At 33.2% G+C, this 21989-nt stretch overlaps 2 protein-coding genes across 3 annotated transcripts in view; both read right to left on the bottom strand.

Moving 5' to 3' along the window:
- LOC115444590 (aldehyde dehydrogenase, dimeric NADP-preferring) overlaps window positions 1–6680 on the bottom strand; it is a 41499-nt gene extending 34819 nt beyond the window's left edge. For both annotated transcript variants that reach the window (XM_030170419.2, XM_030170418.2), the window contains exon 1: window positions 6497–6680. In XM_030170419.2, coding sequence (XP_030026279.2) covers window positions 6497–6665 — 169 coding nt within the window. In that variant the 5' untranslated portion in view covers window positions 6666–6680. The remainder of the gene's footprint in view (window positions 1–6496) is intronic.
- Window positions 6681–18122: 11442 nt separating this feature from the next.
- Window positions 18123–20746, bottom strand: LOC115444607 (esterase E4). Its single transcript, XM_030170442.2, has 3 exons — window positions 20425–20746; window positions 18613–19961; window positions 18123–18384 (listed from the first exon to the last, which is right to left on the bottom strand). The coding sequence occupies exons 1-3, from the start codon at window positions 20626–20628 to the stop codon at window positions 18159–18161; spliced, it is 1779 nt and encodes a 592-aa protein (XP_030026302.2). The 5' UTR covers window positions 20629–20746; the 3' UTR covers window positions 18123–18158.
- Window positions 20747–21989: the final 1243 nt, after the last annotated feature.

Genomic DNA, 21989 nt, shown 5'->3' on the forward strand with positions numbered 1-21989 from the left:
AATGTATATTATTTATGTATAAGTATATTTTTGTTTTTCACAGGTTTTATAATTGCATATTGTTATCTTTTGATTGACGTAATAGTTTACTATTTTTTTGTTAAAATAATCATTATGATCATAAAAAGGAAATTAAGGCTTCTTTATATAACGCTGAACATTTTTCTTTGTAATTGAGACGATGCGAAGATTAATAGTTATATTACTCTATTATAACAAATAAATTATTTAAATTATTATTCAGTATTTTTCTTATGAAATAAAAAAACAGTATAAATACAAAAAAAAAAAAATCATGATGATATGCAACAGATACGTTCTAGGTATTTAGCTGCTATTTGCAAATATATTTTTTTCTTTAACATATCTTACCACTTTGGAAAGTAGATTGATCGCGTTTTTTATGCTTGAAATTTCACTGAGCTGCATAATATACAAATTCTTTTGCCTTACAAAATTAGTTATGAAATAAAAAAGCAATAAAGTTGCCGAATTCCGAATAAACTTTATAACGTTATTTGAAAACTTTCCGCACATTTTATTAAAAACAAAGTTGGCGTCATAAATACAAGCAAAAAATATGTTGTGTAACATTAGGCCGGCATTACGCTGTCAATTTGAAACGAAATAATTAAAGCGACGGCGCACGATGAGCGAAAACACAACAAAAATTTAGACGTATAGACAACCAGCAACAAAAATAACTGAACAAATTCTAAATTTAAAATAACCATTATTCTTTTGTGTGCAAACCTATTTTTTGCTGAAATGAAGGAGAATGGCTACTTTATTTTAGTTTAGGTGTAGTTTAAATACCTTTGCCTAATTTTTTTTTCGAGGTATAACGGCTGTTCGTCACTTAATTTATATTGCCAACCTTTTTTAAAAAGTTACCATATGTGAATGCAACGGAAACTTCCAGCGGCAGAAAGTTTGCTCAATTTTCATATAATTGCACTCGTTTAGTGATTATGACGTAACTAACCAGGAACTATACATATATTCTTTTGTACCAAACTTTTTGTATTATTAGATGACCTCCGTAAAACGTGAGTACGTGTTTTTTACGGGTCAGCTGGTTTTAAAACATTCATACTTTGCCATAATAAAACATTATTTCATCATTTTGACAGCTTTTAAGGCGTAGTATTGGACTTCATGGAGTCATTAATTATTTACGTACTAGACTAAAGCGGTCAATACACACAGAAAGAATCGATGTTCTAACAGTAGCGATATCCGGCGGATAACCATAATTAGGCAAAAAAGAGGCCGAATGCACGTCTACTTTGCCAATATGACATATGCGGACGCGGCCTTAGGTGGAAACCAGAGGCGAACCTGGGCACCCGCTCGGGGCCCCGCGTGGTACCTCGGAGCAGTCCCGGATCTTGAAATTTTTCGAGGTGGGGCAAAATATGGAAAATGCTGCCCCACCCACCTATATTTTTACCTTTGTCATCATCATTATCATTTTGCACCCAGAGGGAAATAATTTTAGTATTGATTGTACTGGATGTCTCAGTAGGTAGTCAAAGTTGCGTTAATGGCGGGTTGTGTATTCGTCTACCAAGTTTGAATTTGCCGCCCTCTCAATTCGCCGCCCGGGGCATGAGCCCCGGCTAGCCCCCTCTTAGATCCGGGGCTGCCTCGGAGGACCTTTTTTACTATCTTACTATCGAAATTGTTACACCGAGGAACCTTTTTGTTCCGCCCAGGACCTCGCGTCATTTTTTTTGCTCTCGCTTGGAGCCTCGCATCGGTTCAGGCCGCCACTGTATGTATTTGATTCAGTGTCAACCTAGAAAGGGGAAAGATTGCTTTAAGTGGTTAAAATTTAGATTTTCCGGTTGTCGGAGTACAGTTTATCGTTTCCGTTTGTTGTCATAATTGTCATAATCGGTAGAAACCATACCGGAAGGAATATAATTTAGAAATTATATTTTCTTTTCTGGGTCTGTGTAACATCGCATTAGTACTATAACTGTTGTGGTGGTTAAGTGTTAAAAATAAATAAAATGATTAATCATTTGACTGGAAGATAAGTAATTTATTTATATTTGTGACTGTAAGTATTGCAATTTGACCATGAACATATAAGTAGTTCAACAAGAAACACGTATTTTATTATTAAACATTATCAACAATGATGAAAAAAATAAAAACGCAGTCGCACGCATATTAACATATATTTAATTATAAGCAAAATTATCATATTAAATTATTATTTTTCATTAAATAAGATACGTAAATAATGTGCAGAATCTCATTTTTTTTCTGAGACTTAATTGGATTTTTATGAAATTTGCAAATAATGATTTGACAGCAATTGTTCTTTGCACTGCAAAAACCGTCAATACTATCAAATTTAATCAAAATTAACATACATTCTGTTAAACTGCACCCAAAATTATTAATAAAAATAAACTCTCATTATAAAAATAAGTCGATGAACTGAGGCTGACAAAGTTAAAACTAAATATAACCTTATTTTCCTTTAATCAATACCAATAATTATAATAATTAAAAACGAATGTAATTGTAGGTTTTACACTGAACCGATTTTAATGAAATTTGGCACAGAATGATCTTGGATTTAAAAAAAAAAACTTTTTATATTTGTTATTAATCGAGGCAGGAAGGTCGCGCACAAAAGTGTTCAACAACTGCTTAATTAAGTAATTGCTATGATGATACGTAAAATTGAACGAACTTCATTATATGAAATAGTTAAAAATGACAAGTTTATAAGGATAATGACAAAATGACTTTAAATTAAACGCATACCTACAATCAAACATGTGAGTCGTTCTCACGTTTCGTTCAAATTACCTTTCCGATGTTTTAACTTTAACATTTCTGAATTTTACATTAAAATCGATGGAGGGATATATTCCTACCTAATGAAGGCTTAATGTCACCGAGTTACAAGGAGCTATATCTCTATATAATAAAGTTACTGAAGAAAAACACGTCCAATCTCATTTTTCTCCGCTTACAAAAAGTCTCACCAATAAATTACCAGAAAAAAGTTTATTGTTTACAAACAAGTTTTCAAAGAATATATATTTGATACAGTTTACTTAAAACAATGATTGCAACTTCGCGATAATCCATATTAAAATTTTGTCCAATGAAAAAGTGCATTCCTATTCGCACTGTCGGATGTCTATGTATCTCTCAAATTCGAACCTGTATAGGGTAGTCCCTTAACCCATGCGACTTGCAAAGGGGCATTCGTCGCCAAACCTCCCACGGTTAAGGCTTAAGCGGTATACCGTTCCAAAAAAAATTACTTACAATTTTGTGCAGTCAAGAAGACTTTGTCAACGTTTAGCTGTGATTGCCATCCAGTGATTTTTAAGGTTTGCAATTTTTTAGGCTTTCTTAGTTATCTAATATTTACCACTACTATGGCACTGTATTATATACAACTTCATAGATTTTTGGCGTAGACCTAATTGGAATAATTTATAAATATATGAAAAATACTCATTTCTCCCCAATAAATTTCACGTTAAAAATTACCTGGACAGTAATGATCGCGTTTGGAAAGGAATGACTAATTATCAAATCTAAATGAACTCGTTTAATTTATATCAGGTATTATATACATATTATAAAACATAGTTCCCAAAGCTGTCTGTCTGTATTTGATCGATTTTATCAAAATATACTTGACGGATTATTGTACGGTTTTTACTAAAAGATAGTGCAATTCTTCAGGATGTTGGGGCTACTTGGCTGAAATACAATGATTACTGTTAAAGAAGTCGCTATATTTACGAGTATGAGTTCCACTGTGGCACCAGTGCTGCAGAAACAGCTAGAAGGATTAACGATGTGTATGGCGCTTGTGTCACAAAAGAAAACATGCTACGTTTTTGGTTCCAAAGTTTACGTTCTAGAAATTTCGACCCCTAGAATAAGCCCTGGAGACGGCTAGAGACCAAGGTAGATAGTTAGGAATAAAAGGCTATTGTGGAAGTGGATTCATAGCAAACCATTTCAGAGTAAGCTGCAGGCTTTAGTGTGAATGATAAAACTATTTTAATCCATTTGAAGTACATCGGAAAAGTAAAAAAGCTTGATAGGTGGATACTTTATGAATTGAGTGTATCAAACCAGCAAACATGCGCCAGCAAGATGGCAAAAGTGCATAGATAACAATGGTGCATACTTTGATTCATTTAATTTTACAAAAAAAATCGACTTTGTATTTCTTACATACAAAATACCAATTTCATATGTAAGCACCTTGTATTATACGATTCAAGGGACTTGGGCTTATTACGTAGAGCTTTCATAGAAGGCGCTATATGTTCTGTCGATGCTCTTGATATAATTTTTTTAACAAACAAAACTATAGGACTTTACTGATAGTCATTTGAGTATAACAATGATAATTGAATGCTATAAGTTTCGAAGCCATACATATTTATTGTATCATTTTCATTCTATCATAATTGCATTAAAATCTTACTAATATTATAAATTCGAAAGTTTGTGAAAATTTTTGAATGTTTGTACAAACGCAGAAACCTCTGTACGAATTTGAATCAAATTTGGTACTCTGGTAAAGTATGTACTGGATTAGCATATAGGGTTCTTTTCTCAGTGATTTGCTCCTCTATGTCTGTGGTGGTAAGTTAGCTTTCTGTCAAATATAATTTCGCTCCTTGCATAGTTCATTCTTCTCCAGACAGTTTTCACGAATTTGCCTTTCACGAATTCATTACTTTCTGTCGCTTAAAAAAATATTTTTAGGGAATAGAAGGTGCCTTTAACAGATAAATTTCCTGGTTATGGATCTTATTCTATAAATTCAAATTAAATAAAAATTATTAAATTCTCATACATTCCGAAAATTTTAACGAAACGTGAGAACGACCCATGTACTACATCGAAGTAGTAATTTCACACCTCATTTGTGTCGTCTATATTCTATTAATACGTGCGATTGATTTTTTTACACCTTCGTAATTTGTTTTTAACCTAAAAGATAATCTGACTGATTGGAGTGACCATGGACACCGCCAATTAGCGACAGAGACCAGAATATAGATTTTCAAAGTCCTGCCAGGCAGTAGGTTTGTTGTCTCAACTCTAAAAAAAATATTTTTTTATTGCATCCAAACTATTCACTAGCACAACGTTTCATCGGACATAATATCTACATTTAGATATGGCTTTAACATTGGCCTTGTGTTTTATTATTACGCGGAACGTGTTTTTTTTTGCTTAGAGTTGTTTATTCAAAATTGTATGTGTATGTTACTTGACTATGTTGATTATTGGCAAGTACAGTATATTTATTCATTTATTAGGTAGTTACAGACTATAGTCTAAACAAAAATTAGATTTTTTATGTTAAGTACATAAAAAAAATATGAATCTGAAGTCCTTATTACATCTATACACAATTAAACGGTAGCATTTTACAAAACTTAAAATATATTGTAAGTTCCGGTTGGCAACGGCTTGGCTGTATCTCTGGCGACTGGCATTGCTTTAGTTCTTGGGCGGTAGATGTTGCTTACCATCAGGCAGACTGCTCGTTCATTTTCCTACTAAGAATATAAAAAAAAAGTGTTTATGCCGGAAGAAACAGCTGTAAAATCGAAGTAATCAAGTAACGTTGCAGTCGAACTGGGAATGGGAACCATATTTAATTGTAGCATATCGAAATTCATTGAAGTCGTATATAAATGAGTAGAAAAAACATAAAATAAGATTTAATAATAATATCAATATATATTTATTAGTATTAGTTAAGGCGATACCTCAAGGTCCATTTTCATACATTTTGTTTCGGCTTTAATCTGGGTAACTAAACAAGTATTGGCAAGTAAAGAATTTAAATTCACGTCTAGTTAGTGATTAGTTCTCGCAGTTGAAAGAAAAACGTAAAAATAATTAATAATCATGGATATTTCGGCCTTTAAAGTTTAATATGACGAAATTTTAAAGGTTTCGAAGACTTTGCAGCCTTCATGGTCACGGGGGGGACTGACCCTGACTGACGGGAGTCAAGCCGAAACAAAATGTATGAAAATGGACCTTGAGGTATCGCCTTAATTTCCTAAATAATCATAATGCCATTAAGTATTTATCTGTTCCAAAGTATATATTTTAGACTTTACTCTTCATTGAAGTTGAGAGATACATTAATGCAAAATGTAAAATATAACGGCGATTTATTCAACGTATTTAATACGCGATTCATTAATTCATTCAAATTACTGTAAAACAACCAAAAAGATTTTAATTTTACAATTTCGTAAAAGACCCTTACTGTTATTTAGTTTATCAGAAAAGGAATATATATCAAACTTTATGCATTTTAAATAGGTCCTCACTTCAATAATATTTATTGTCACTATAATATTATAAGAAAAATCTTAAATTATCGTAAATCATAAACAAACCCTTGGCAACTCAGGAATACCTGAAGTAGGTACCTTTGCCTTATTTTTTAAAATAAAAAAAGACTCACCATTTCCGTTCATATTTTTACTTTCCACTTTATCAATCGTAATATTCACCACAGGCGCTTCGTCCGTCTTATCGAATACTGTATCGATAATATTATCGATTTCGACTTCGATGTCGATAATATGCACGTCACTGTTTTGGTTCGCGTGTGGCGCGCCCGGCGATGTCATCTCAACTAACACTGGCTTATGCCGGTCACGTGTTTCTGCGGGTTGTTTATGATTTTTATTATGCTGAGTATGAAAAAGGCGCGAATTAGTAGGAATTACGTATTGTACTACTACTACATACTGTTTCTATTTTGTGTATTGTCTGTCTTGGATATTTTAAGTCATATAGTGTCATCGTGTTACGGCTTCCGTATTAATAATAAAAATGTACAAACTCTCAAAATAATTTCAAAGGCGTAAAAGAATTAGTTATACTTAAAAGTAGGAAAATAACAATACAATAATAATACCACTGTATTTTATGGAAATACATAAATTTATTATATTTTTGTTAGTTTTAATCGAAACACATTTTCTCAATAATTCTAGATAGCAGTCAAATCCAAACAGATGCAGAACAATAAAAAATAGAGAAACTAGGTAATACTATACTATTTAATAAGCTAAACACGTGTTTTTCAATACTCGTATGTTTTACTAGTTTTCCGGGATGCATATCTGAGAACTTATTAACGTCACATCAACGTGATCTATTTATAGTGTAAAGCGAATTGAGACTCGTTTCCTTTGTTTAAAACTTAAGGAAAGAACTAGCAAGTAATGTTAGTTAATGCCTTAAATACAACATGCTGTCTGCATTTCGTTCTTATGTTCATTTAATTTAATATAAATTACGAAAGGGAAACCAGCAGGAATTGGGTTATATGGACTGCAACAGAGCAATTGAACACGTGGTGGCTAAACATGACTTGCATGAATTTTTTGCTTGTAATGAAGGTGTTGTGACAATATGGAGAGATAATTAATAATACTAAGTACCTCATCTTGGGTCTTTTCTTTTCAATTGTTGATACTATTTTTTATCTGAGGTCCGATTTTTCCACCATCAGATGAAACTTATTCGTGACAAAATACAATAGTACTGAAATAAAATGAGCTAAGTTACCAAGCGAGGCCCCTGGCGGTTACCCGGTTCGCCCCCCCTAGGCCGCTACTCATTTATAAATCAAGCTGGTCCATTTAATCTGCGAAACTAGCTCCGTGACTACCATAAAAACTAGTTTTAGCTGTAAATATTTTTTATCATTGTACCGAAGAATACTGAGAAGTATTTTTATTTTTTTACGTCTGTATGTATTGCGTCTTTCAATTGTTGCCAGAAATATGTCCTGTTTTATTGGACATAATTCGGCAGTCTTCTGAACTCTAACAATTAGTCAGATATTTGATTTTCCTTTACGTGTACTATGGTCGATATTAAACGGTTTACCGAGTGGCGATAGGTGATATTTTCCAAAATTGAACCCGACATAACATATAGGTACTACGCATAAATGTAGTCTGCAAATCGTTCTGAAGATAATAAGATTCTATATAAAGGGAAGCCGGCAGGAATCGGGTATATGGATACTTCGCCACATATACTGATTTCAATTTCTATCATTATTCCTTTACCTATTCTACTAGTAAGTTATCTATATATATAAAAATGAATCACTATTTATTTCCCTTGGTCACGCCATCACACGTGAACGGCTGGACCGATTTCACTATTCTTTCGTTGTTGTGTTTATTATTCTCAGGATAAGGTTCTTATGAAAGAAAAAATTAAAAAGAAATGGGTGGAAAATTACAAAATTTAACGAAAATATTAATTTTATATATCAATTGTTTGAAATAACTGTCAGCGATTGACAGAATGCGCGCGTGCATACATAGTTAAGACAGGACAACGTCTGTCGGGTCAGTTAGTTATAATATAAGTTTTCATAACAAAAATCAAGCTAAGACACGCTGCGTAACCTAATTGACGCGATGGGAACCAGGAAACGTGTTACATAGCGTAAAATAACCCGCACTGTAACAGACGGTAACGTTACGCGGATGTTTCGTAATCAAATCAGTAGTTTGTGGATAAAAAGGCCGGTTGCTTCGGATAATTGTTACGTTCGCGTACATCACGCCTTTTTCCCTTTTAAGCGATAGGCAGATATGTAATATGTTGATAGGTGTTAGGTGCCATAATACGGGGCGAATGGATTTTTAGGGTACCCTTCGTCTACTCACTCCTGGTATTTTGCCAGTCCTGGTAGCCTATTGTTACGCCACTATAAGTAACAGATAATTTATTTGTTTATTTGCACTTAATATACAATTACATATTCTTTTTTTTTGGTTTGAATAACTCCTTAAGGAGAAGGTAAAGGCTTTCAGCCATACAGCCTAGTATGTATTTTATTTTATACGTCCTATTTATTACAATTTAAAGGCCGGAGTCATGTCTGTTATAACAATTACATATATTACATAGGCGGATTTAATCTTTCCCGGTCAATCATACGGCGGTGCAGAGATAAATAAGGTAGGTGCATCAAAGAAATCGATTGCGGTAAGTATATAAATACAACAAATATAAATCATACGATATTATATGCAAATGTTAATGCATATGTCCTATTTATAAGGTTTTACGGAAATCGATGGCAGAATGTATTTTAAAATAGTGTTCGCATGTATCGATGTCTATATTTTATTAGTTTCGTGTGAAATGTGCCCTGCCGTAACATGAATAGTATACACGCCTATACAATTATCATGTTTTCGAATCGCGTTGACATAAATTATATTCGTGGGGGTGAATATATGTACTTGACCTAAATAATTAGCCGGCATTTCATTATTAAAGTTCCAAAATGTATATTATAACACAAGTATAGCTTGGTGTGGGGATATGGGCATGGAAGGTAAGAAGGTCGGAATAAATAATATAAACCTACGTCTTAAAAACGATAAAACGTCAATGAATATCGATTATTTTCGATCGATTTATTTACACTTGATTAAAGTGAAGATTGACTCGCTCCTTTAATCTACTGTGGTAAAGGCTTGAAGAGAATTTTTAAGTAATCACTTTGCTTGAAACGGATTGTATAATTCTCAAATTCAGTTATAGTCTATTCTAATATAAATTAAGCTGAAGAGTTTGTTTGTTTGTTTGAACGCATTAATTTCAAGAATTACTACGCCGATTTTGAACATTTTCAATAATAGCAAACTACTCATGAGGGCTACAGGTCACTTTTATCGCGGGAAAATAACCTTACCTGTAAAAGCTTTACCACGCGGGCGAAACACGAGCAAATATAATATACAATGTATTATGATTTTGTTTCCCCTGTTTAATCACATCATGGGACGGAATACACTTGGCGAAAAGGGGGAGCCCTGGTTGCGCCTCTGCATGTCCCTTATCTCTTCGGAGATAAATGCGTGATGTGTGTATGCGCAGAATAAATGGTCGCAATGATGGTCTCAGGGTAATTACGTTCAACGCTGTTTATGCTATTAAAACTTTAGTGCGACACATTAAAAGTACTATCGATTGGAAAAAAGCATGTGAAATAACAGGTATCAGCTATATTTACTTGTATTTCTGTTGAGGTTTTAATTGATGCATACCGACCGCCTCAATAATAAATAACAGCGGGGAATTTTCCCATACATTTTAATACTTAATTTCATTTGAATAATGATTTTATTTTTATTTACTGGATGGACGTTTCGCTTCCTTGGTCAAGTGTAGAACAAGTGCACAGACTAGGAGATTTCGTGTTTGGATTCCAGGTCAGCATCATATGGATTTTTCAGATACAATTTTTCGGAGACTGATTTTTGGAAGGGCAAGCTGCACTAACTTCCTTTTTTGTTGAGCCTAAAGTCGCATTATTTTTTTTTTGGAAATGAGGCATTGTAGACCATATGTTTTCAGATGATTATTGCTTGACTAGGACATTTGACGTCGTATATTTAAAAAAAAAAATGGCGGGGTGATCATTTAGTACAGGACATTTGCTTAAAAATGCAAATACATTTTATTTCCTGTAGAATATATTATTTATTAGCTTTCTCCGTAACTAACACTTTGAAAAACAAAATAACGATTTAACATTTTAAGTTTAAATATGCGCGTAATTAACTACAATAATAAATATAAATGAGTGTTAATTAATGTTTAAATAAGGGAAGTTGTCTATGGTTTATGTAGTTTCTTGTATTTTGCAAAACAAAATAATTTTGTGCGACGAAATAAATATATGAAGATATAAATTAAATTATAAAATCATTATAAAATTATAACGAATTAATCCTATTTGTAATTTATTAAATCAATGAAGTTCTTAACCTTCTACCTTCGAAAATGAAAAGTTATAAACAGCAGTAAGCATAATGCAGTAGCGTCTAAATATATTCGCAAATAGACAATGCGCCTGTGAACCAAATTTTAATTTGCATGTTTCCATATTTAAAGAAGGTTAAGGTCAAAAGAGTCCATTTGGCGGTTACATATTACACTGCAGACATTGAATCTTTTAAAAATATTCATTAAATAAGTGTTGTTTTCGATATCATTTTTTTTTTTAATAAATAGCCTTGTCTGTGGCCTAGGTAATCGGACAATGCGTGCAGCATTGAGAATAAACAAAAAGTCATGTTTTGAGTTATAAATACTAATAAGTATAAATAATTATTTTTAAATTTTGTACCTAATGTTCAACGTTTTAAAGATGAAGATCCATATTTTATATCGCCACTATTATTAATTTTGAGACCGGCGGTGCCACGGTTGGCGATCGCGTGCTCACTGAATAAATAACGCAGTATCAATACTTACGTAATTTGAGTGGTAAAAATGGTTGGATCGAAGGACCAAGTGTATTGCAATCTTAGTGACACAATATTCAGTTAACTAATATGTGTCCTTTATAAAATTTAAGACCGCACAGTTATATTTGAAGCATTGAAATGCTTGGTATCGAATGTAGAAGTTATATTTATGTGCTTAAGGCGATACCTCAAGGTCCATTTTCATACATTTTGTTTCGGCTTTAATCTGGGTAACTAAACAAGTATTGGCAAGTAAAGAATTTAAATTCACGTCTAGTTAGTGATTAGTTCTCGCAGTTGAAGAAAAACGTAAAATAATTAATAATCATGGATATTTCTGCCTTTAAAATTTCGTCATATTAAATTTTAAAGGCCGAAATATCCATGATTATTAATTATTTTTACGTTTTTCTTCAACTGCGAGAACTAATCACTAACTAGACGTGAATTTAAATTCTTTACTTGCCAATACTTGTTTAGTTACCCAGATTAAAGCCGAAACAAAATGTATGAAAATGGACCTTGAGGTATCGCCTTAACGTATTACCATTCAAATGAATAGATGATTGGATGAATGAGTGACTGAAATATATTAATTACTTTTTATAGGTGTTGCTTGGGTGAAAGACTTCTCTATATGTAAAAGTACAACGCAATTTTCCGAGATGAAAGTATAAATTAATCTATGTGTTTTTGTAAATCCGTTCTGGTTTGCTTGTTTACTTCCAAAAAAATTCCAAGCTTTATTGGAATCTTGACACTCACAACTATATTAATAATAAGAATGGAGGTAATTAAAGTGTTATTATCGCAAAAGGAACATGATACACGGACGGCGGCTTTCGATGACATTTGCTATAAATAAGGTCGAAGTCATTGATTTCAGATGCGGCGGGCAAGGTTTTAGAAATCTGTATCTTAAAGAATATAACCGTAGACACATTTTTTATTGGATTTACTGTTGCAATATTTTTCAATTCTGATCGCATTTTGAAACAAGATAGATTGATAAACAATGAGAAAGTGTCAATAATATAGCGGTATAAATATGTACTAGCTTTTCTATAGACAAGAATATATCTATATCTATATTTATAAAATATATCGCGAAACAAAAGAAAATACTTCAAGAACCATGGAAAACTGGATACACTACAAACTATACATAATATTAAAACATGAGCGATGAAATCTGCATTACTACGCACAATAAACAACTTTTAAGTTCATCCTCATAAAATATGCCCCCATAAAGCATTCCCAGGCATATTCATTACAAATATATTCCGCAGAGGAGACCGCAAAGAGGTCTGTTATTTCTTATGTAGGCATCCCACTTTAGCACTCCCTTTCTGTAGGATCTTATGCCTGAATGATAGGGTACGACTTCCTTACACACGAGTACGTTTCCTCTTCGCCTATTTTTAAGCATTCTTTCTAGTAAGACGGTATGTTTAAAATTGCTTTCTCTTATCCTTCCCTGTTAGGCTTCCTCAGTGATTCTGGCTTTGCTATGGTCTATGGACGGTGTTCGTCGGTAACAATCAGATGGAGTATTTGCTTGTACGCCTAGTAAGACAAGAAAAAAATAATTATAAAGACTCAGCATCAAAGAGATGTCAAATAAAGATCGGCAGAAATATGAAAAGATCATGCCGTTCATAGACAGAGAAGCTTTACCAGACCATCAAAGTGGCAGGTATTAACCTGTAATTTTTATTGTCTCATTTATAAAGGGATTTATTATGTAAGGGTATTGTTTGACCAATCCCTACATTAAATGTCATGTTGCATCATCTGCAAACCGATTAAAATTAGATGATTTTTGGCAGCGCGGTACTAGAAATGAAAACAATATACTTTTGTTATAAAACGAACTAAATGCTACTGCTTTAATTTATGTAGGTATACGAATTTAATTGGAGGCCATTCGAATGGTATTGGCATTTCTTTTCGTCCTTTGCTCTTATTACGTCAGTGACGGTGGGTGGTGTGCACGCAACATTTACGTCACAGCGACGGTAGCCGTAATCGGTAGACGATAGAAACACACGATAGCACGTACGATCCGACCTCACGCCTATAGTAGATGACCTTTTGATAAGTATTTGTGGCGCGGTTTTTTATATATTGTTTAACCAGCACTTTCTCCATGGTTCGGTAAAGTGACCGCACTGCATTTGATGGTAAGTGGAGAGGAGCCCATAATGATTTTTTATGTTTACGCGAATGTTAGATGGAGAGTAGTCCAATAGAATGTCGACTGACAAGAGGTAATTACCCCACGGCAGTCAGCACAATTATGCCGGCCTGTTGGCATCGGATATATACAAGGATCTCGGAAAGCACCATACACAAACACTACGGCGGGTTTTAACAACTTGTGTACGGTTGCTATCCAGGTGGATATAAAATATATCCTACCACCAGCAAATGCAGCATGCTGGTTGGTGAGACGTCTTGGTGTTGTCATAATGCACTTACAGGTGTAATAAATGACAGGACCCTAGGAAGAAAGAAAATAACTTTGTTTGTTCGATCCGTAGTACCTATCGTTTGACCTGCCAAAAGCAGGTGTTTCATTAACCAATCATGACGTTTTAATTATGTACATATCAGCGTTGTCTATGTGTACTTTTAAACTAAATATAAATTCAAACACACACCAAGCATTAGCAAGTAGCAAAACTAAAAATAGTTCACTCAATTACATCTTCAAGTTCCTTTCTCAATTAAATGTTTCGAACGGAGTGAATCCTGTTTTCCTTGGTCTTAAATGTGTTTAAATGAAGCCAAAGTCCGTATAAGCCAACAGAACAGGTTGACAAGGTCATTGTGAAGCTTTGTATCTGAATGCACTGTACTTATGTCAACAGATTGGATAATTTTACTAACGTTATGAATGCGAAAGGATGTGATCTCGATGTATGTTAGAAGGAAATAAAGAAACCTCAACGGATTTGGATAATATTTGTAATAAATACAGATAGCTTGCATCGGTTGATAGGCCGATATATTAGGTGCTTACCAGTGGCGAAAGGTGAAATTTTCCGAAATGGAACCCGACACAACATGTGTATAAACGCGGTCTGCAAAATGTTCTAATGATAATTAGATTCTATATCGATTTTACTTAAAGGGAAGCCGGCAAAAATCGGTTTATATGGACCCTTTGCCACAGGTACGTACTTATTGTTATTAAGTTTAGTTTGGTGCTGTTTTTCACTTTCGAAGGTGTTATTTAAGTTTAGTTTGCTGCTGTTTTTCACTTTCGAAGGTGTTATTTAAGTTTAGTTTGCTGCTGTTTTTCACTTTCGAAGGTGTTATTTAAGTTTATCTTGCTGCTGTTTTTCACTTTCGAAGGTGTTATTTAAGTTTAGTTTGCTGCTGTTTTTCACTTTCCAAGGTGTTATTTAAGTTCAGTTTGCTGCTGTTTTTCACTTTCGAAGGTGTTATTTATGTTTAGTTTGTTGCTGTTTTTCACTTTCGAAGGTGTTATTTAAGTTTAGTTTGCTGCTGTTTTTCACTTTCGAAGGTGTTATTTAAGTTTAGTTTGCGGCTGATTTTTACTTTCGAAGTTTTGGTAAAAATTACTTCTAAATCTAAAGTTTCTTCTTCTCTACGTTTGTGGGTCAGTCGAAAGAACTTTGTTTAATTATATAACAGTTTATTGTTTTGTTACATCTTAGAAATTGATCAACACGGACATTAAAAAAGCGAAAGTTAATTAAATTAATAGTTTCACGCATTATGTCGGTTTTTAGCGTGAAAGGCGCAAGTGCAGGCTGGGTATTAAATTATAACCACGTAACTTGTAAAAGGTATGTATTTAAGGCAAGAATTAGATTACGTGTGTTTTATAAGTAAAACAAATCATTGATTTGCGTGATTGTTTTGTATATTTTTACACGCAATATTGTACCGACCTATAGGTAAGTTACTCGACCTTTTAGGTCTTGACCCTAACTTAACTTTTATCTTGATAGTTTAAAATGGACGCTAGTTACTTGAAATTACTTGGCATCAGATGGTTTATAAGCATTAAGATATATTTAACAGATTTTAATAGTGATAGAGTATCGCTCTTACATACATCAATGACATTCAACCACGAATCTTAGAATTCTTTAGTATACATATGTTTTTATCTACAGCATGAATGGCAGAAGCGAGGCATTACTACTATAAAATCCAAAGTCATAGACAGCCTGTTGAGTTTCGTATGGAGAGTGAGATTGTAAAAACAAGTTTTCGGATTTTATCGCAGTGTTAAGTTTTTTTTCGACGTTGCAAAATCTTTGCAGCTTTCATGGTAGGTGGATCATTACTAAGGTGCTGGTCTTCCGAAAATAAAATATTAAATTATTTATTTCACAATTACACAAAATTTTCATTTAATAAATACACTAGTGTTTATTACTCACTACAACTATGTAGAGTCCGTTTCACGGAGCAAATTAAATTAAATTAACTATGTTAAAAAATATTAAAGAAAACGTTATAATATGGCACAAATAATACCCCTGAATCCTGCCCAGTTATGATATAATATTCTAGGCTGTGCACTTGTACTCGACAAACTGGTTTATATTACGCTCTTGGCTAGTCAATGTTTCTTTCAAACTTACGAATATTTGATTAAATAATACAATAGTTTATGTGTTCTATGTTATATACGTAGGTACTTACGTAGTGTTTAGTACATATCTATATTTAATTATACAGAATTATAAAAAAGATAATGTCAGCTTATTATATTTTGTATACATAGAAACAAAATTGTCGAATTTAGAAATAATAAAATTGTCTCCAATATTTAGAAAATGATGACACTTAATACATAATATCATATTTACTGTGGCAAATTTAAATTCATCCTCTTAAGTCTGCAGTAAAACCTGACTAGGAAATACTAAACCTGCTTTAGAGGCATCACTTTTATTGTTTTGTTTTAAACTCCCAGAATAATAACAAAAAGGTAACGTTCTCAGTACAAGATATTAGTTTCATATTTTATCACTACATAGCGAGGTTTTATATTTTCCTGTTCAAGCTGTATTTGCAATACATTCTAAAAAAAGGAGCGTAATGTTATCCAAATTTGCAAATAAAACGATACTTGTGTCCGGTGCACAACCTGGAAAATACAGCATAATTTTTAATAGTCAACGCCATCTAGAAAGATTTTTTGAAACTAATTTGTGCAACAGCTCTTGTTGTCTGGATGTCGCTTTTATACTTTGTATAGTAGGGAGCCCCTTAATTTGCAAATGTCACAAAAGGTGGCAATGTAAGTAATTTTTTTATTAATAGCATAGGCCCGCAAACTCGTAAGTGTGTCACCTGAGGTTTGGTTATCTTTATTGTTCGTAAAAAAAGTGCAGTCAGCATTGAGCCTATGACGTTTGCACGCATTAAGTATACGCGTCTTTACATATGTTGAATTTACGCCTTTACCATCGAAAGTATAGACCTTTGGATATAAAAAGGGTGACTTTTATGTCCAATATATTACCGTAGAGTTATTTATTTAATACACTGCTTTACTTTTAAAAGTATAACAGCCGATAGAAGGTTCGAGGCATGTTCTCCCGAAGATTTCTATAATATAAACAAGTTTTATGATAAATTCTCATTGTGTTGAATGATAGGAGCGCAAACGATCACGAATATAATCTTCATCCTATTGAAAACAAATATTTACATACCCATAAATAACTATGCAAAATCTAATATATAACGTAAAATTTTCTACGCGAAAGTCCAAACTTTAGTTCATACTTCATACATAGTACGTACCAATATAGTACATCGCGTACACCAGGGATGGCGAACCTTTAATGGCTAAGGTGCCATTATTTATAAAAAAATAATATTGCCTGTGACGTGCCGTCCAGGACCCGTTTTATCTACTTGAGTTCCTTTTTAGCGATTTTTTTATGACCCAACAATGTTTTTTTTTTTATTGCAAAATTACTTCACTTCACCTGATGTTAAGCGCAGTGAAGGTCAAAGAAAATTACATATACAATGTTTGGCATATTACTCGCGTGCCTGAATTATTATGCCACATGCCACTGGCACGCGTGCCATTTGTTCGCCATCTCTGGCTTACACCTTCGCCGTCAAAGTCGAAACTTCGCATGGAACGTATTTAGTACAAGTGCCAAGCCCAAACATGAACAAGAATTTGAAAGAAGCAGAATTTGGATCATCAACTCATGTCGACTTTGTCTCGAGTAAAATTCCATAACTTCAACAAAGTTTAGTTATTTGCGTTTGAACTATGCTAATACCTGTTGAGTTTATATTTTGTATTAATATTTCTTGTGTTTTTGAAATTAAATACATGTTTTGATGGGTTTCTATTCGAGTAATGTTATTCAAACTTCCGTCTCAAGTTTTGTTATTGATTGCTCTAAGGATTTATATGAAAAACAAGAGAAAAAAATGTATGAAATTTTATTCAATTCACATTGAAACAAAGAGTTTAATTTTTTAATGTAATTAGGTAATTAAGAGCTCGCTCAACTAAACGTAAATGATGTGTGTCCATAAATTAAAAATATGCCCCTCAAAGTATTGAAGTTTGAAATAGATGTTGTTAATAACCATGTGATAGTTGCATAATGCTCAGCAATTATACTAGTATTTACTTGTTTGACAATGTACTTCAAAGTGGATAAATGCCTGTAAACTTCTACCTTGTAGCAAAAATGGACAATTACTAATCTACACAGGCTAGTTTAAGACTTATTTCATATAGTAAAAAATACATAAAAAAATCAGATAGATACGAAATAAAAAATGTATTAAAACATATTACTCCTACAATTCATCTTTCACAATTTCTGGTTTCCTCACAACACCGTCCACAACCATTTGTGAATATTTTTCTAAGAATTGATCCCAGAAAGCGACCCTGTCTCCTATCGGGTTGGTTTTCATGCGGAGATTCTTCGAGACATGTAGATATTTTAAATCTTCAGACTTGTCCAATGGTTCCCACGTGAAGCCGTTAAGAACACCATCGTCTTTGTCAGGCGTGGGGTTCCTAGAAAAACATGGAAGCTCACTTAGAGTTTATTCGGAGAAAACGTATGTATTATTAAAATAATGGTGTTATTATTCATAGAAGAAATCAATGGTTGTAGAGTATGGTTAGTAGAAACAATAATCTCTAATGTCTTAGTAATCCAATAATATGGATTGCATAGCAACAGAAACCATTATTAAATGAAAAAATAATAATATAGGTATATTAAATTATCCATACACTTACCGAGTTTTAGCAAAGTTGGCCCACATTCGTACCATTCTGCGCAGAATCTTTATTTCCTTTGGATCGGATGGCAGGTTCTTAATGTCTTTGTAATACTTCTCCATACGAGTACATAAATGTAAGTAACAAAGCTCGTCTGTTATCGATGCTCCTGTAGGATCTATGGGAATCATAGACCGTCGCCTCAAGTAATAAGAGTTCTCGCTAAATTGCCCACAAAAATCGAACATATAGTAATATATAGAGGATTTTACTTCATTCATCAATTTCTTAATAGCTTTATGGTACGCATACATGTGTATAGCGTCGCCAGCGTACGCCGCGTACTCCAAAATGTTACCGTCGTGAATAGATTTGTGTTCAAAATAGAAATCAATTATCTCTCTTGATGCTTCTTTGTATGCCGGGTCTTTAGTATGAAATGCAAAATCAACTCGTATTGGTACATGTAAAATGCCTAGTTCTACGTCATGCGTCATCAATCTTGGTACAAAAAGGAAATGCGATGCTAAATCCAATCCTTCTCTTGAGTTAAACCCGAATATAATGGGTACATCATTCACAATTTTTCCTTCTTCTGGGATAAACTTGAGTACTGCGTTGGGACTGTCGGGTTCTACCGTGGGAGTAAAAGGGAAAGTGCTATGCTGTTTAAAGTCTTCGTCGATATTATCTAGAACTTCTATTTCTTTTATGAGCAGTTCTTCTGCGCTAGCGTTTTGTAATGCTTCAAGAAGTACTTTACTATCGTCTGTTTCTACCTCAAATATTTTACCTAGTGCGAATGCTTTCTCTTGTGGATTCTTATAAAAATACAAAGATTCGAAGGCGGATCCGCTTTGCATAATGACAGCTGAAAAAAGACCCTTGGCTTTTTCTGAGTACAACATAATTTCTGCAATCGTAGCTCCACCGCGATTTCCCATTATAGTAACTCGATTAGGGTCACCACCAAACTCTTTTATATTTTTTTGTACCCACTGGAGACCGAGAATAAAATCTCTTAAGCCATTATTACCAGGAATAACATCATTTTCAGTTGTTAAGTATCCTAAAACACCTAGTCGATGATTAAGGGTGACTACAATAACTCCTTCTTCGACAAAGAATTGCGGTGAATAAGTTTTCGATCCGTTGAAACCTGTTCTAAAGTTATCATTGTAATCGAATACTATAACAGGAGCGGATGCTTGTAAATTAGGTGTGAATACATTGATGTAAAGACAATCTTCTGATCCGGATATTCCGAATTCTTCCCCGTTGCGCATTCTTGCGTTCAGTTGGAGACATGTCGGTTTATTCTCAAGTGCTTCATAAATACCCTCCCAGCCTTTATGCGGTACTGGTGGCTGTAATAAAAAAAGATGTTACAGTTTTTTTTTATTTCTTTCATGACGAGACGAGCTTGCCGTGCGCTCGATAGTAAGCCATACGATCGTCCATAAACAGTAGAAACTTCATACAACACCTTAAGTTACAAATTATTGTTTGGTATTTCCACTACGCTTACCATACTGAGACATGAGATGTTAGGTCTTATTATATCCAGTAGTTGCACTGGTTACAATGTTCTTCAAACCGGAACACAACAGTGCCTATACACTACTGCTTGGCGGCAAAAATAAATATTGCGGTGGTATCTATCCAGGGGACTCTTACATATGAGAGACATACCACTAATAATGATTGCTATAAAGACATCTAGAACCCCCGAAGTTATTATAATTTATAGGTTCCTGTACTTTAACTCGAGATTTAATATAACTCTATTAGTAGTTAGTGCTTTGTAGTATTAAGAATATTAAACTGTACCTGGAATCTAAGTTTGCCAACAGGCGGTTCTGCGTACGGTATTCCTTCAAACACATAATAACTTTGTTCCTTAAAAAGCGTAACATTCGTTTTTCCTAACAAAACACCTTGTTCTAACTTCACCTGAACATTATTTTCACTAGAACACACATTTATAAAAAATTGTATTAATAAAATATATTTAAAACATCTCATTCCTAACATGTTGACGATAATTTTAATTTCTTGGATTATTTGCTAATGCATTGCGTCCGTTTCACATACAAACAATTGAAGATAAGCTTGGAAAACGTGGACTTCAGTTATCAATTGTAATCGATATAAAATTATGATGTTATTATCGAGGTATTATACAAATATATAATCAAACCATTACGTGTCTCTGAGATAGTAATAAAATACTAATAATAAAATTGACATTTCTTGGCAATGAGGTCCATAAAACAACTTAGATTTTTAAAAACCTAGATTTAATTTGTTAATGAATCTGATTTGGGATATAAAATTGAACTATTAGGGGAATATTTTTTATTCTTATCTTGGTGTTAACGTGGGGTTAACACAAAATGATAACGTGTTGCAGAAAGATAGGTAAGTCAGTTACAGCGGGGATTATACGAAATCTTTAACTCAGTATTACGACCGGCTGCCGGCCTGCCTTTATTGGTGACTATCTAATGATTAGAAAAAAAAAATTCCAACTTGGGACGGCAACTATAAATCGACGGCTAACTATTGCAAAGTTCTATGTTATATGTTATGTACAAATTGAATTATATATATCAGACAATAATCCCGCACGATAAATAAAGGAGAAACCATGAATCATTATCGTTTCTAGTTTTTACTGATATGAAAATTTTATACCAATTTTTTTCAAGACAAGTATAAATAGCACACGACTTTGTAAAAGTAGGCCAGTGAAATACACTTCAAAACGCATAAACTTTCATCTCTTATTATGCATAATATTAAACGTTACACCGCCAAATTTAGTCATGATTCGTTGACTGTTTTTTAATAAATCAACCAAATAAATGTCATATTACCTATGGCCAATTAAATTAATAACAAAAGGTAAACTACGAAAGGTGAGTAAGTATAGGAGTTGATTTACTGCAGTATAGTTACTCGCATCATATCGTTGGCGATAGTGCAATATGGTGTAAGTGAAAAAGTATTAGTATTAGTAGCTGTTTAATGTCTTTAATAATAGTAAGTATTAGTATTATTAAAGACATTAAACAGTTAATTATAGAGCGGACATCAGGTCAAAATTTGTGCTGCGAAAGTTATTACCAAGTTAAGACGTCTTGTTTGAAATCTCCGTGTGATAAGATACTTCAGCGTCCTTAGATATTTAAACAAAAATAAAATATTTGCAGAAAATATACTAATATGCGCATTAAAAACATACAAATCAATATGGGAAAAATATGAAGTTTACGTGGGTATTTTCCAATTTCATGATAGATTGAGAAATGATCGTAATTGCACAATTTTTTGTATAACTATCTTCCCAATGTCCGCTCTATAAAATCTTAGAACTCTTTAAGTATTATCAA

This window comes from Manduca sexta, chromosome 16 (genome assembly GCF_014839805.1).
Source record: "Manduca sexta isolate Smith_Timp_Sample1 chromosome 16, JHU_Msex_v1.0, whole genome shotgun sequence".
NCBI lineage: Eukaryota > Metazoa > Arthropoda > Insecta > Lepidoptera > Sphingidae > Manduca > Manduca sexta.